We start from the raw sequence: 16,338 nt of genomic DNA, 5'->3' as shown, positions 1-16,338 counted from the left end.
TCTGTACGTTTGGCATCGCAGAGGTGAGGAATTTCTCCCTGAATGTTGTGACCGTACGGTCCAGAATGCGGCTAGTGTGATGGTGTGGGGATCAATGTGTTGGCATGGTGTGCAGTCCCTGGTGAAACTGGAAGGTCGTTTGGACAGCACGGCGTACCAACAAGTTCTGGAGAAGCACATGCTTACAGACGCAGCGGCACTGATAGGAGACGACTTTGTCTTCCAGCAGGACAATGCGCCAATCCACACGTCTTGGCCAACAAGACAATGGCTACACCAGCATCACGTCACACTGCTGGACTGGCCGCCAAAATCACCTAATACAACCCAATTGAGAATTTGTGGCATGAAATCAAAACTGCTGCCAACCATTGCCAACCAAGAACTGCAGCTGAGCTCTGGAATACTTTACATAAGGCATGGCAGTAGATTGCAGCTGTGCATGCCCGTAACTTGGCAGAAAGTACTCCGCGACGTCTGGACACAATGAGGAGGACAAGAGGCAGGAACACTCAGTACTGAGGAACTGGTGAAGGGCTTAATTTTCCTTTGTGTTATTAAAACAAAATCAGAGAGAGTCTAACCTACAACGCTTACGCAGTCATGACATCATACCCTTTAGCTCTCATTTTCTGCAATGCAAAATGTGAAGAAAACTATTTAGAATCTACAGTATTCTCAAGAACTTAACAATCAACGTGGTAACTATTAAGTTCTTCGGAATATTGCTAACTGGTAAATTGTGACACACAGCAGGGTGTCCCTACAATTTTGTCCAAGTCTGTATATATGCCTTGAAAGATAGAACTCTCTCATCACATTCGAAAACAATTGTTTAGTGCCACATTGACAGAGATGGCTACAAAAATTGCAAAACATCTTTGCATCCATTGTTCAATAAATTGTTTACAAGTGGCAGGCTCTAGGAACAACATGATGCTCTCTCAATCTGGTCATCTGCCAAAGTTTTCTTTGCGGAACATTTGTAAAAATCTACACGAAGTCACAAATACTTGCAGAGTGCAAAAGATGTGCAACAGTCTCTGAACATTGCTGGCATTGACGTGCATTGAACTACAGTCAGATACCCATTCAACACAGAAAGGTATCACACGCAGGTAGCAAGGTGAAAGTCGTTATTACCAAAAACCATTGTCGAATGTCTCTTAAGTATGCCAGAAAAAACACATCACTAAACCAGCATCATATTTTTAGAGCAAGTTCTTTGGACACAAAAATTGAAGTATTTGGCTATAACAAAGCCTTTGGCATGAGAAGAATGTTGCTTTCAGGAAAAGAAAGTGGTACTGTACTAACTTTCAAGTATGAAGGCAGCTGTGCAGCATCATCATTGCAGGATGAGGCACTGCATCTGGCATAGGAAAACTCGCTATTCATTTGAACAGATGCGGAACGCTCAAAGAATTATACAAAAATTCATCATTGATGAACTAGCAGCAAAAGGTGGAGTTACTAAATGCTAATATAAATAGTTCACATACTTATGCAAATGAGGTTGATTGTTGAGAGTTAATTTTCTCAACTAGAACTACAAACAAAAGTTCTCATATTATTTTTGGGGATAAGGAGTTTGGAAATCCTTTAAGCTACATGGAATCTTAACTATTTCTTTTGACCCCCAAAACTCGGCATTTCGCATATTTTCCTAAGGAGTTCATCCACTTCTGAGCGCAGCTGTAACAGGGTTCCATACAGGTCAAAAGGTTTTGTCACATGTGGCAACCAAGTAAAAATAATTAGTCGCAAGCTCGGCACATACGCCCTAACCTAACGACCTTTCACAACACATGACAGGGTAGTAATTATAATGAAGTGCTAATTCATCTGCAGTCTGATTCTGCACGTTGGTTACCAGCAACAATCAGGCTAGGGGTAGTAATCAGGCTAGGTGCGTGAAACAAACAATTACCATCTGCCCCACTATCACCGAAGTGGAGTGGAGTGGAGCATCTGCAGGATAAGTCATTCTCAAGATGATGTCCACAGGGAACCCCTTGCACTGGGGTTGACGATCTTACCTGGAAGGAATGACATGACAATAAGCAAACAAACGATCAAGCAAGAGGCACAAGACAATTTGAAAGCTACTGTACATGTATGATGCAACGCCGCGGCACCTTTTGACGCTTGGGTAATTGGGAAGACATTGGAATCATCTGCTGGAATATAGGAAGTGTTCTCCTAGTTCTGTAAACTAAAGTCATTCACTGCAGCAGGAAAATAGTAGCAGTAGGATTTTCGCCTGAGCAGCACATGCAGCAAAACAATGATGGCTTTATTTGCCCTAGACAGCTAGAAAAATGGTTATGATGGGGACGGCTAGCGACGGCATTATCAAATGTATAGTACATGCAGCCATTGCCTCACTAGTGTAGATTTGATGACAAATTGCCTTGCTAATTGACTACTATAGTACATGCTTCAATCTCCCAAGCCACAAGAAGTTCCAGGATACAAGTGACAGATTGCAATAACGTGTCAAATTTCAGCGAGCAGGTGTCTCCAGCCCGTGCCCACATAGCATATTGCCAGAACTGCACTTCCTAGCTGTTCTTGAAGAACTTGGAAGCCCAGTGCAACTGGCAACCAAACAAGAGTAGATAACATCGCCTCTTGCGACTTAGAAACATCCAGTTACTCGCCTACCGCAAAAATCGCATTGTGGAGCCCTGTGTAAGTAGTCATCAAAGATAGATTACACCAACTAATAACTAAAGATGTGATTATTAAACACAAGCCATCACAAGACTCATACAATATTCAGAGCATACAGTGCATCATTCATCATAGCAGTTACTGCTAGCAGAAAAAGTGCACATGCAACTGTGCCCCGCATTTTGCACACTTAAGCTGATGCAATGAATGCTAAACTAAATGCAGAAGTTCATTCGGACTAGAATAATTGCAACAACCAAAGAATGCAAACACTCACCTCTTGATAAAATTTCGATTCAAAGAACTTTGGTAGCGCACCAAACAAGCAGCAGGAGTCCGCGTTGTCTCCAATTGCTCTGCAATGACACACCAATTCCTTTCACCATATTGTCTTGCTAATTTGACAAGTCTATTGTCTTCATCATTTGTCCAAGACCCATTGTTTACCAAAGGGTGTTCAACCATTGTCCATCGTGACTTGCAGTCACCAGAAGACCGACTTCCAACCTATAAAAATGTTATGTCTAATCAAATCACAACTAGACAACCAGAAACATCACTGCTTCAGCTACTCTTTCCCAATCAATTCCCTGCAACGACAATAATAGATCCTCGTCTGGAAGTGATCTACAGCATTGAGACAAAATGCTTAGCCTATTGCAAAAGGCAATAATTCTAGCCTCACCTTGTTTGTTCAATTTGAGTTTCAATGTTTCTGGCAGTACCTAACATATCATCAGTAGCCATGTTACCAGATATTTTATCATGTATCTCATTCAACCTGTTGACACAACTGCAATACCAGAAAAGTTCCAAAACTTTCCGCTAGTTTCTCTTACTCCTTCATTGTCTCTGTAGTTTTCATTTCCAATATTTGTGATTTCACATCATTACGAAGTTCTCGAGATTCTTCAATCTTCCCTAACACAGTTATTTTACATTTCTTGACTTTGTTTCTCTCCTCCCCCCCGTTCCCTTTTCCTCCTCCATCTTTCTCCCAAACACACTCTCTCACAACACACACAAACACACACACACACACACACACACACACACACACACACACACACACACACACACACACACACACACACACACACACACATTCATGCATGTGCAGACCTGCTGTTGCAAAAATGGCTTTGCACGGGTACTTTCGCACAATAGAATGACCTTCGCTTCCAACGCCCTCAATGTGCGGACCTGGTCACCATTTTCTTTGATCGAAGCGGATCCAAATTATGCATGAACGGAAGAGGATCAATCTAGTAGGCATTGACAGGAAGCAAGACAAAGGTCTGATGACAGTAGCCAATCGTCTTTGGAAGAGCACCAAACATAGTGAAAGTATTGCTCAGGTACATTTAGACATGTTCTCGGTTTCGAAAAGTGTGTACAGTACTTGTTAGTTCGGACATAACCCCGCCTAAAACCCTGTCTACATTATAAAGGGTTAATTAGTACGTAACTACCCACAAATTGTAGTACAAACGCCTGCTTCAAATTCCAAACCTAAAGTGCAGATTAAAGACACACCTTGTAAGACATAGAATACATCTTTTTGTGGGTAATATGTACATCAGCGGAACTCGCATATTGCCAAAATTAATATTCACCAAAATTTAAAAAGATATTTTGGGCAATTTTGCCAAATACTAATGGTGCCAAAATTTCCCGGTCTATGGTACCATATTTCTTTGATTAAAAGGTCGCCGTCGATTAAACACCGCCCTCATTTAAACACAGCAGCTGAGAGTACAGGTAAAATAGAAATGCTGCTCTCGAATAAACGCCACATTTTAATGAATTCCAATAAATCTAGTTCAACGTTGGAAGGAAAAATCATGACTTCTTTGGAGGCATATATGAAGAAAACATTTCTTTAGACTACAGGATACTGTTTCACTGCATGAAAATGTTGTTCTCTTGAAAAGGTGTCAAACCTACAGTGTGTACATGTACACACTCCTAATAAAGCACGGACAGAGAGCCTTTAATAAATAAACACCGCCCTCGTTTAAATGCTGCAGTTGGAACCCTAGCTAATAAGCAACTGCTGTGTCATTTAATCGAAGAAATACGGTCTACATACATATACAGAAAGCTGAATATAATGCTTTCAAGTCCGTCAGACGTGGGTAAAAGACATGGGTTTTACCCATTCCTTCAACCAATCTACTAATGTTTCGTACACCACATCACACGGTTGTCCAGCCTCCATAATATGTGCCACACAACATTGACCCCTGTATTTCATGCCGCATATGCACAAATAAATTACAAATAACTTTTAGCACATCCATCACCTTTGCTTGTTAGTGTGCTTTTCCACTGAAACAGGTGGAATGCAAAAATGTTTTGTGAAATGTAAAATACAAAATTATTGAATAAGAAGTGAGATGTTATTTATTGTACTGTTAAAGTCAAAGTAAGATGTTAGTAAGATGGTTTGTCTGTGGTCTATACAAAAGTGAGAACCACCCTCAGTCCTACTAGCTTACTTAGCTCTAAATACCCTTCATAATCTTCTTCTAGGTGTCAATATTAAGCCAGATGTAACCAGCCAACATCATTTACAGCTTGTCTTGAATTCTCGTCGATGCTTCTCTCTCAAACATTCTGCCAGTATTTGTGATCGTGCTAGATTGAACATTATTGCTGCTCAACACACTGGTGGATGGCTGCGGGTGATACCCAACAGTAATCTCGATCTCGCCATGCCTACCAGGAAATTCAGTGTTGCACTATTATCAACAAGTGAAAAATGGCTAATGACAAGTCTCTATGGAGATCAACATGCAGTGCTGTAATCAATCAATTTCAAGATGACCACTGTAAGGCTAAGATACTATAGAAACAATTCCGAAGGCAGAGAACTAAATTTCTCATTGCAGCACCCAACATACCTGTGACATCCATAGTCATGTACATGTACAGTAGAACCTCACTAATCTGGACCTCGTTAATCCGGACCCTCGCTAATCCGGACGACTTATGGCACCCGGCCTCGCATCTCCAGAATATGTTGGGAATTTCGAGGCAGGTTAAATCCGGGAATCATTGCCGTGATTCAATAATGCCTGCGTCTGATGTACGTAACGGCAAGCTGTCTGGCAAAAATAAGAGAAAGAAGGCTACACGTTGTCACAAGACATTGACAATAGACGAGAGGATCGCTATTCTTGATGAACTGGCAACATCTTACGCTGCAATCACAGAGTGGTACGGAGTAGGCTGAAGCACAATTGGCGACATCAAGAAGAAAGAAGTGGATCTGCGACAATTTAAAAGAAAGCTGACTGAAAAGACACGCGTTTCTTTAATCCGGACGACTTCACTAATCCGGACAGCTAGACGTTGAGCGCAGAACAAGGCTGTCCAGATTAGCAAGGTTCTACTGTATCACATATTGAGCTATTCAGCAAAGCCATAAATGATATTTATCAAAATCAACAACTCACTCCATCATAACCATCATTATCGACAAGTTTGGTGACCATCTCCTGAGATGTAGCCAGAAGCAGAATTTGAAACAAAGCGCTACAAATGCTCCCTGTGATGTGGTTTTTAATGCACCCTTAGAGGATGATTCTCGCTGTCATAAAGAGATACAATGTGAGGGTAACAGTGAGGCAAGACCTGGTGATCTCTTTTATCCTGACTTTGAGCGAGGTCTATCGAACTAGTTTAACATTACTCTCAAGAACTCCTTACAGTTAACTTTCTTGTCAATACCACCACTTGTGCTAGAGCAGCAGCAGAAGCAGCCAAAGGCAACAACGTTCAGAGGCACAAAAGCAGAAGTACAGGAAGCATATTTCATCCTATTGTTGTGGAATCTTCAGGGTTCTGAACTTCAAGTAGCCTGCGAATATTGAAGAGAATTGCAAAAGAACTTCTTTTAAGAACAATGCAAGTGTTCGCCAAATTTTTCCCAACTTACACCAGCAACTTTCTTGTAAGTTGTGGTTATATAATGAAATTTTTTAACTAGATTAGCATTAGATCAACTCTGAAGTGACGGTAGGAAAAACGGACACCATCAACTGTCTGGAATCGGGTCAAGTCTACAAGTACTTGGGTGTAGATTAGAGTAACGGTATTCAGCACAGCATGATGGGGAGAGACTCCGTCGTGAGTACTTCCGCAGAGTGAAGGCGGTTCTCCAGACTGAGTTGTATGGTCAGAACAAGATTCTAGCCATCAATGGGTTGCACTACCGATTCTCACTTACAGCTTTTTTGGTGTCATTAGAGGTGCACCTGCAGCAGCTCGATCGACAGACCAGAAGCTCCTCTCTATGCATGGTGTCCACCATCCTTCTGCAGATGTTGAATGACTGTACGCTCCTTGCAGTGATGGGGGTAGGGGGTTACAACAGAGTGAGTCCACATATCCGTTTTGCATTGTGAGGCTGAACTGTTACCTTGCTGACAGTTCTGATCCTTTCATACAGATGATAAAGGAGTGTGACTCCGGATAATCTTCACACTCAATCAAGCGCATGGCTTGTCGCTTTACTGCAGAGCTGCAAAGGAGTCTTGCTTCGAACAACAAGTCGCAGAGCTTACACAGGAATGCATCCATCTCGGTTGAAGGTGGCTTCGAGCAAGCGCATGAAACAGATACCAGACATTTACCATACGTATTGCAGTTCTCTTCGTGTGTGGTCCTGGAGCGAAAAGCCTATGCACGGGCAGTATCGCCGTCTCACTCAGCTACCGCCTGTGGACATGAAAGAGATCTACAGATGGCTAAAGGCAGCAAATCTTCCTGCTGCAACTGAGGGACTAGTTGTTGCTGCTCAAGACCATGCTCTTTGGACTCGGTACTATGAGCGCAAGATTCTACATCATGATGTCAGTCCTACTTGCCGCATGCGCAGTGTAGGCCTGGAAACAGTTGACAACATTGTGGCAGGCTGTAGTGCTTTGGCACTGATGGACTACACTGATCGACACAATCAGGTGGCTTCCATCATTCACTGGGATGTTTGTCGCCATTTTGGGGTTCCAGTGGAGAGCAGATGGTACCGGCATCTTCCTGATAGGCTTGTGGAGACGGATGACATCACTATGATGAGGGATACCACCATCCCCACTGACAAGAAGATCAAAGCCAATCGTCCAGACATCTGTCTCACAAATAAGAAGACAAACACTTGTCTTCTTATTGATATCAGCTTTCCTACTGATGGCAACATTGGCAAGAAACATGCTGAGACGTTGGTGAAGTACAGTGACTTGCAAGTGGAGATAAGCCGCATGTGGCATTGCCAAACACTGATGGTTCCGGTGGTCTTGGGAGCTTTGGGCACAGAGCATGCAAGTATTGCATGATGGCTGGACATTATTCCAGGTCATCACAACCTGCAGCACTTACAGAAAACAGTGCTTCTGGGATCTACTCGGATCCTTCGTAAAGTCATGTCTTCTTTCTAGACAGCCGTGATGGTCTAAGTAGTTCTGAAGCAGGTTTTGCTTCCTGTACTTGTAATAGACTTTACAAACCAGATTGATCTGGTTGAGCACAACAACATAATAATAATAATAATAAGCCACTATAGCCTAGTGGTTAGAGTTCTGGTTGTCTGACCATGAGGGCCTGGGTTCAATCTTGGTGGTGGCAGCAATATATTGAAACAAGTCTGTTGGTACGTCGATGGGGAGTTTCTGTGATCTGGCATGGGGATTATTGGCAACAAGGATCAGTGGTTTCCTGGTAGTCGTTGATATCTACTGGGCATGCTATTCAGAGCTGGCAAAATCCTTGTAGAGCACATAATCAATGATCGATAAGCCAGTTACTAGCACCATATGGATTACACGGAAACAGTACCTCTCTGGAATTTACCTGCCGAGCTGGTGGGTGCCCAGTTGAGAGTAAAGACCCCACTTACCCTACGTAGAGGGTGATGACGACATAATAATAATGGCTTTGTCGTTAGCGACAATGGCTACCACTCCATGGTTTGGGGTTCAAACCCCAGTGACGACAGTAAATTATGAAACCTGTCTGTCTTTCTTTCTCATGTTGTTTCTCTATCTTTGTCCATGAGACTATGACTTGTTTCAGTCGTTGGGGAGTTTCTGTGGTCTGGCAAACGGTCCGTTGACAATAATGTTTAGAGCACTGCTGGTATTGATATCCACTAGACTTGCTGTCCCGAGTTGGCGATCACCGTATTGCCTACAATCTATATCGAATTGGCTAATCATTGATTGCCGTGTGGACTACACAGAAACATGTACCCTGCTGGGCTCACCTACCAAGTTGGTGAGAGCCCAGAAGGAGGTAAAGACCCCACTTGCCCATCATGGAGAGGCATAACGACACAAATAATAATAACAACTAAAATAACAAACATACATCGTTTGGGCCTGGGTTCGTTCAACTGATCAGTCCATGCAGCAACATGCTTGCCTTGGATATCAGCATTGTCAGGTGGTCCCTAAATAACAGTTAGCAACTATCAATTGCAAGCAAAGTGTACCTCAGCAAACTGAGATAAGCTTACCACACCATGACTATCTTTAAAGTATGGTTTCAAAAAACATTTCAGATGTAGTGATTTCGACTCATCAGACACCCCAAGCTTACTTGATAGCTCATCCGTTTCACCCTATATTTACAGTTAGGGAGTTGGTAAAATTGCTAAATAGAATAGAGAATTACTTGACACTGATATATCTTTGCAATGGCATTGTCTATCTGATCTAGCTGCTGTTTTAGTATGACCTGAACAAAATGAAGAAAGATGTTAACATAATTACAAACAGTTACTGAATTTAAAATACTTGATATTCCAAGTTCAATTGCAAGCTCATTTGTACAGCGTCCATGTGCTGATCTATAACACAAAACTATAAGTACCACAGCCAAATCGGCTCTATATAAAATATAAAACCAAAAATTCAATTCAAGCTGACCAAATCTCCTTAAATCTTGAGCAGGTGGTTTCCTTTGCTTGTGGACCACATCCAAGTGGACATCATTCACATTTAATCCTGCTGATTGTGATGTAACACTGTCACCCAAGTTCCATCGTGTCTCGTTGCTTTTAAGTACCTCTTCCAAATTAAACTTCTCTAGTACAGTTTTCCACATTTAAAACAAATCCTAACGATTATTGAGATCAAAGCAGTTGTTAGGTAAAGTAGTGCTGAGTTACAACTGCACAGGCATCCACCTTTTGTCAAGTCTAAGAGTGTGTTCACACCGACATCTGGACTATATATTAGGCTAACTGTGACTAAGCCAACACCAGCGCAAAAGCGTTCACACTACTAACTCTGATTAGTAAGTCACGTGGGCACGCGACTGTAATTAGCCTCAACAGTTTTCATCCGTCATATCCAGCAAGAGTTCATGTGAATTGTCTTAGGTTTTGAAGAGGGAAACATTTTGTTTGCTTTCTCTGGCAGCTCCTTCAGGGACGGCAAGAAATTGTCACAGGTACGTAGTACACATCTGCATGCACTTCTGTATATGTCACCATGTTGTTGCTGCGTTTGTAGACGTTTAAACATACAACACCATTCAGAAACATCGGCGACATGGTCTTCTTGTATACTACCTCATGTGCCAAAGTCACGTGCTACCACTAATGCGGTTGTAATACTACTCTCTACAACATTAGAATGGCGTTAGAATGGTGTTACACTAATCATGATTAGGACCAGTGTGAACAGTGGCGGCATTAGTGCACTCATGCCAAACTAATCATGATTATGCATGGTGTGAATACACTCTGAGCCAATCAAAAACAAACATGCTATGAAACACAATCCAATTAACAAAATGTTAACAAATCTCCATTTATTGTCAAAATAGTAGAAGTATCATCCAAGTAATAATGTATCCCATTCATAAAAATCACAGATAAAGTGTCATTATGAAATAGTTTATTAGAATTGCTTTGTTACATACTTTTAGTGCATCCATTTTGCCATAGCATGCACACTACCAACAAAAACACAAAGTACTGTACCATCCAGTTATGCATGCACCCTGTTCGTCAATATAGAAAAGGTACCTCAGCCCATAATCTCTTTCTATAAACTAGAACAGTGTCTATCAACAGATATTTTCTGACATCAATCTATACTACATGAAAGCAAGGTTATAAATGCGGTCCATAAATATACCATTGACATTGAAAAGCATACAACTTAACCAGAAAATCTGCAAGCTGATTAAGTCTGAGACTTTTCACTGTTTGGGTTAAAGCCTGGTTCACAGTATTGACGCTGACGCTCAGCTGAGCGTCAACATCAAAGACACCGCCTTGACGCAGGCGGCATCCTTTCATGTTGATGCTAACGCTGATGCTGGAATAGGATTCATTTCTATTCCAGCATCAGCGCCAGCGTCAACATCGGCGTCAGCATCGTACTGTAAACCGGGCTTAAGCCTTGACAGGTATTTCCTCCATTGCAAAGTTGCAGCTGGAAAGAATACCCTTTCCTCTAGAAACCCAGAAATTCTAAAGCATTGCATGACCAAATTTGTCAGTACATTGTTTGCTAGTTTCCAGAGATTGTCTCCTTTCTCAACCCTCCTTCCACAACACTCACAACACAAGAGATGTTAACTTTACTGCCAGTCCACTAGGAAACCTTTCTTTGTTTAATTACCAATGCGTGAAATGCTAGGTATTATAACACCAGCCGAGCACGTGATGTACGACTAGCTCAACGACCTGCTAGGCAATCGCATATCACGTGACCAAATAAATTACACATGTTATAGCATTCTGCTATGACGTAAAAAACAGATGAATACAGCCAAAACATGCTTGAACGGCATTGGACCAGTGCAAAACTTAGCGAAAGTATAGGTTACGGGAGCCTAATTGGGAACGCCTACTTTCATTTCCGCCTTCTCCAGCAGGTTTCACTTGAAAGCCGTACAGCTGTGCACTGAGTAGCGCATGAACTTGAAGCTTAGTTTTTAGGCTAAACAAGAACTGAAAACTGCAGACTAGAAAATTTCCATTATCTAGGTAGAGCTTCTACAAGTACGCGCGTTGAGATATTGATATCTGCGCAAAGTGCCCTAATTGGGAACGGCAGAGTTCTTGACGATCGTGCAGCGGTGGAGTAAGCCAGCACTACAACATTGCAGAGCATCAATTCTGTATTGTACTGATTGATCGTTAGCTGTCTTTGTCTTTGTACTGTGAGCGTAGGCTCCAATTTCCTCTAGGGGCTGGATTGGCATGCGATAGAGAGAGAAAGGGAGAATCAAGACTCTGAAGGGCCTAACATGATGGTATTTGTATTGATATTCAAGTACAAGTTGCGAAACGTCGCAAACGGACTAGTTGGAAGGAACTGTGGCTATGAATTGTTGAAGGTATTCCCACATGCTCCTGGAATTCACCTAGACACTGGCGTGAACAAAAACTAACAGCTTTACTATCATCCAACATTGCAGTAACAAAACTCGCTACACTACTATTATCATGTGGAACCGCTGCTACAACATGCTGTCTTGTAATCTACTTGTTAAATTCAATGACTACATTCTGGACACATCCATAACTGTTCAAGGTCTGGGTACATTGACAAGTTTGCACAATGGTAATGGTACCACCTCCGACACTTGTCGCAGCCAATCCAATTTTTCTGCTCCTGTTTGGTGTCCTTGTCATAGTGTGCACCACAGCCTTGACATGTGCTCTCAGACTGATCAATGTGAGGACTTTTTGCTACTGTTTTCTTTACTTGCTGTTTAGACTTAGACTTAGCCTTTGACTTTTGCATTTCTCGCTGCTTTAGTCTTTCAATAGCTGCTTCGCTTGTTAGCGCTTCACCATAGTAGCCTGGTTGTAATCTACTTCCTTCCACATTAGCTTTTGTCTCTTGAATTGTTTGGAAGTGTTTCTCAAAAATTTCTGTGACACATTCTGCTACAGGAGTAGCTGACAAGGGTTGTTCTATAGATGTACCTGAATAGGCTTTCGATGGCTTTAGCTTATCTTCTCTAATTATGCTTCTGTTAAGGGGGTGGATGGCAGTGGCACGAAATCCACTTACTAAGTGCTCAGGAAAAAAGCTCTCTTTCCACAGCTGACTCAAGAAGGATGGAAAACTACGTTTAGAGACCACAGCCTCAAACTTTTCACTTTTGAATTCTTTCAAAAGTCGTCGTGCCCACACATGCTTTACAGATTTGAAAACAGAGACATGTAGTGGTTGAAGGATGTGTGTTGTATGGGGTGGTAAAAACATCTGAATGAAGCATTCAGAGAACTGAGCGCTTTCCATCCATCCTGAGTTGCTGACACTGAACATGCAACCGTGGGGACCACCTTCCATCCAGCTAGGATTTGTAGTCTTGGCCTTATAGACAACATATGGCAAGACGCGTTCTCCTATCGCAGATCCACAAGCAAGAACTGTGATGTTATCACGGCCAGAACCCGTGCCAATCTCATAGACATCTTTTTGGCCTTTTCGTACTATTACTTTTTTTGATGTAACAGATGTACATAGTCCAGTCTCATCACAGTTCCACAGACGTCTCCCCAATTCACTGTATGGTAGAGTCAAAAGACCCTCCTCTTGCAAGATCTTTTCTAGATTGGAAAAGAATTTATCCACTACTTCAGTCGATCCTGCTTTTGCACGCTGGATGGTCAAGTGCTCTGGTTTTCGCTCACTCAAACTTGGCCATCTTGTGAAAAAATTCTTCCACCATTTCTTGCCTGTGAAGCCACTAGGAAATGGATTCTGCATGCCAGAGTCATCGAAGTATTTTTTGATGACACTGCCAACCATGTCACGAGTTGGTGGATGGCCAAAACTTCCAAGGCTTGTAATGCATCGAGCAATAACCTTCTCTTCTAGAGGAGTGAGGGCAGTAGGACGTCCAACGCTGGTGTACTTGACTCTCGTGTTTGTGTTTGAATAGGGTGGTGGCGGCACAACCAGCTCTTGCTGATGCTTGTCGGTATGATAATCCCTGCACTTCTACATACTCTATTGCTTGCTTTATCGTGTCTGGCGCATACGCTCTAACAGAATTGCGTTCTCCAGCCATTTGAACTGCTAATGACTAGCCAATGTATAGCAAACTCCACCTACAGGGTGTGCTTTCGCTGTCCTTGTGGGAACTCTAGTAAATAGGTTTGCAGGTTGCGAGATTTGACTACTCAATGTAGAGGAACGTTTGCCGCTACTTCAAAACAAGACGAAAGACCTCTTGCACACTTGCCTTAGACCGTCTAGGGTCCTATGCGCTTGGAGTATAGATCTATTGGTAGGAGGTGCAACTAATAGATAAGTTACGCTACTGTATGAGCTGTAGTCATAAATTATTGTATGTATGGACGTTTGCAAAGCTGAACTACACGTCGGACAATCATTTACACAAGAGGATGCCATTCTAGGGCGGAATTGACAACATTCACTCACATGGATATGCCGTTTCTGTAAGAAATTGCAATTGATTTGCCACAATTATGTAAAAGTAAGACCCTTTCCTGCGACCCTTTCACGTCAAGCCCAATTGGTGACAGTCATTTCTCTTCCTTTCACACAGCAGGCCTACTTTAGGCACGCGCTAGATAAGATCGTAGTAGGGAAGACCAAAAGTTTCCAATGCCTGGAAAAATTCTGATGACACAGAAGATATTAGACTACTGGATCACAGTCTTATAATTCTCTTGGAAGGCTTAGTCAACGAGAAACGAACTGTTCCCAATTAGGACACGCCTCGTAGATATCAGTAATGTGAACCTCCCACTCGTTAGCAGCTCTCGTGTCAACACGGTAGATCGCTAGCGTGCCAGCTGCTTAGAGGGTGTAGAGTGAAGATCAAGCTTCAACGCTATGGTTCATTAGGTGCAGTGAGATTCGTTTTTCAGTAAAGAACTTGAGACACAGGCGGAAGTACGTGTAGGCGTTCCCAATTAGGTGCCCTTACCCTAGTTCAGGTATATTCAGACACGTTCGCAGTTTTGAATAGCAAAATGCACATTCGTTTATCATCGCAGATTGTTTAGGAAACCTGTCTACTGCTGCTAAATGGGTAAGAAAGTCCATTGCAATATGTTTACAATGTATCTCACCACTCAATGTGTTCAGTCCCCTTGTCGTGCTCTTCTAATTGGCTTTGACTAGTTAATTACATTGGCTGCTATGAAACTGTAGATTAGAATGACAACAACAGTCTCTAGACAGAGGGATATGTAAAAGGATCAATATAGTTTCACGTTTTTCGGCAGGTAACCAAGCACAACATTTGCTGCCATGTGCTAGACTACCATAATTGTGGTAAATGGGTCTGTTCCTGTAGACTGAAGCGTCCGAGATCTGACAGTGACGGATCTGCATGGAGACGCCTCACAACTAGGTGAATCATAAATGTAGGTGCTACCCATCCATGCAAGGCACGGTCGGAAGAATTCAGTGTCAGACAGTAAATGCACATACAAGGGCTGCACTTCAGTGTCAGACAGTAGACGCACATACAAGGGATGTACTTGCAGCCAGTGTTGAAAGCCCAGTAGCTGGTCTGGTCAAAGGAAGTGGACCAGATTCAGGAATCATCAACCATGCAAGAAAGGCTAGACGATATTATAGTCAGCAAAATACAATTCAAAAAACAAATGAGCTCCAAATACACACCTCATGTTCCCAAGGAAAAGGCCAGAACAGGTGTTATTCACACGATTGGGAAGGAAAACACCCATGTCTGGAATAAGCACAAGTCCCGCCTCCTTTATTTTTCATGTCTGGCTACAGTCCAGAACACATTTCAAAAGGAAAATAGTACATAAGAACGACTTTCAAATAGAAAAGTAGAAAATGGTGTAAGTTCTGCTTCCTTGTCTATTCGTTTGAATATGGGTCTACAATCCCCTCTCACCTCTCAACATCTCAGAATCTCACAGCTAGGTGCAGGTCTAATAAATATGAGCAAAAGTGCAGAACTTTCTCCTAAACGTCAAGTATTGCACAACATTCGAGATAAGTATCCGTGGCAAAAGTGCAGCCTAGCTATATATAGCAGTGTGTGTCAATCATGTCCTGTCAGCTAAAATTCTTCGGAAAGCTGTTAGCAATCTTTTTGTTAATTAATTAACAACAAAAAGATGCTATTAGATTATAGCGAAAAGTTTCGAATAAGCGGGAGCTACGCAAAAATACATACAAAAATATTAGCATACACACTTTACTTCCAATGCACAAACCTAAGTCCAGTAAAGAAGAACTAGTGCTTTCGGGAAACTGCTCTTCATTGTCCATGTCTTCTTTGGCAGAACACCACTCATCTTCATCCTCATCCTCATCATCATGGTCTTCTAAAGCTTGTTTAAGAAGCCTTATGTCTGACATTAGCTGGCATCTCTCCACTTCGTCGTCCATCATCGATTGGTAATTATACACCCGGATGTACTAGAGCTTTGAGATTCCAGACTTCTAGCGCGCTCCCCGACTTGCATCGGTGATTTGATCAACAGCAGGTGCCCGCTCATTGCACGATTTTATTTAACTGCAATTGCTGTACTTGTAGAGAATAATATTATCCTACCATTCAATAGCGCAAAATTTTAAAATAAATACCAGACTACGTAAATTTTTACACAAGTGTGTATGGAATCTTTGTATGTAGGTACATGTCTACCGACCAGTAGTGTTTCTTGTCTAACAA

General features: G+C 42.1%; 1 protein-coding gene across 1 annotated transcript; it reads right to left on the bottom strand.

The window, feature by feature from the left end:
- Positions 1-1,795: 1,795 nt before the first annotated feature.
- LOC134180210 (snRNA-activating protein complex subunit 4-like) lies at positions 1,796-16,063 on the bottom strand. Its single transcript, XM_062647312.1, has 11 exons — positions 15,878-16,063; positions 9,606-9,764; positions 9,474-9,526; positions 9,352-9,414; positions 9,194-9,298; positions 9,046-9,127; positions 3,516-3,597; positions 3,362-3,457; positions 3,237-3,303; positions 2,954-3,183; positions 1,796-2,039 (listed from the first exon to the last, which is right to left on the bottom strand). Exons 1-11 carry the CDS (start codon positions 16,053-16,055, stop codon positions 2,036-2,038), a joined length of 1,119 nt encoding a protein of 372 aa, XP_062503296.1. The 5' UTR covers positions 16,056-16,063; the 3' UTR covers positions 1,796-2,035.
- Between the last annotated feature and the right edge of the window lie 275 nt (positions 16,064-16,338).

This window comes from Corticium candelabrum, chromosome 5, assembly GCF_963422355.1.
Source record: "Corticium candelabrum chromosome 5, ooCorCand1.1, whole genome shotgun sequence".
Lineage (NCBI taxonomy): Eukaryota > Metazoa > Porifera > Homoscleromorpha > Homosclerophorida > Plakinidae > Corticium > Corticium candelabrum.
The sequence above is the reverse complement of the archived record's forward strand: the minus strand, read 5'-3'. Positions and strand labels throughout refer to the sequence as shown.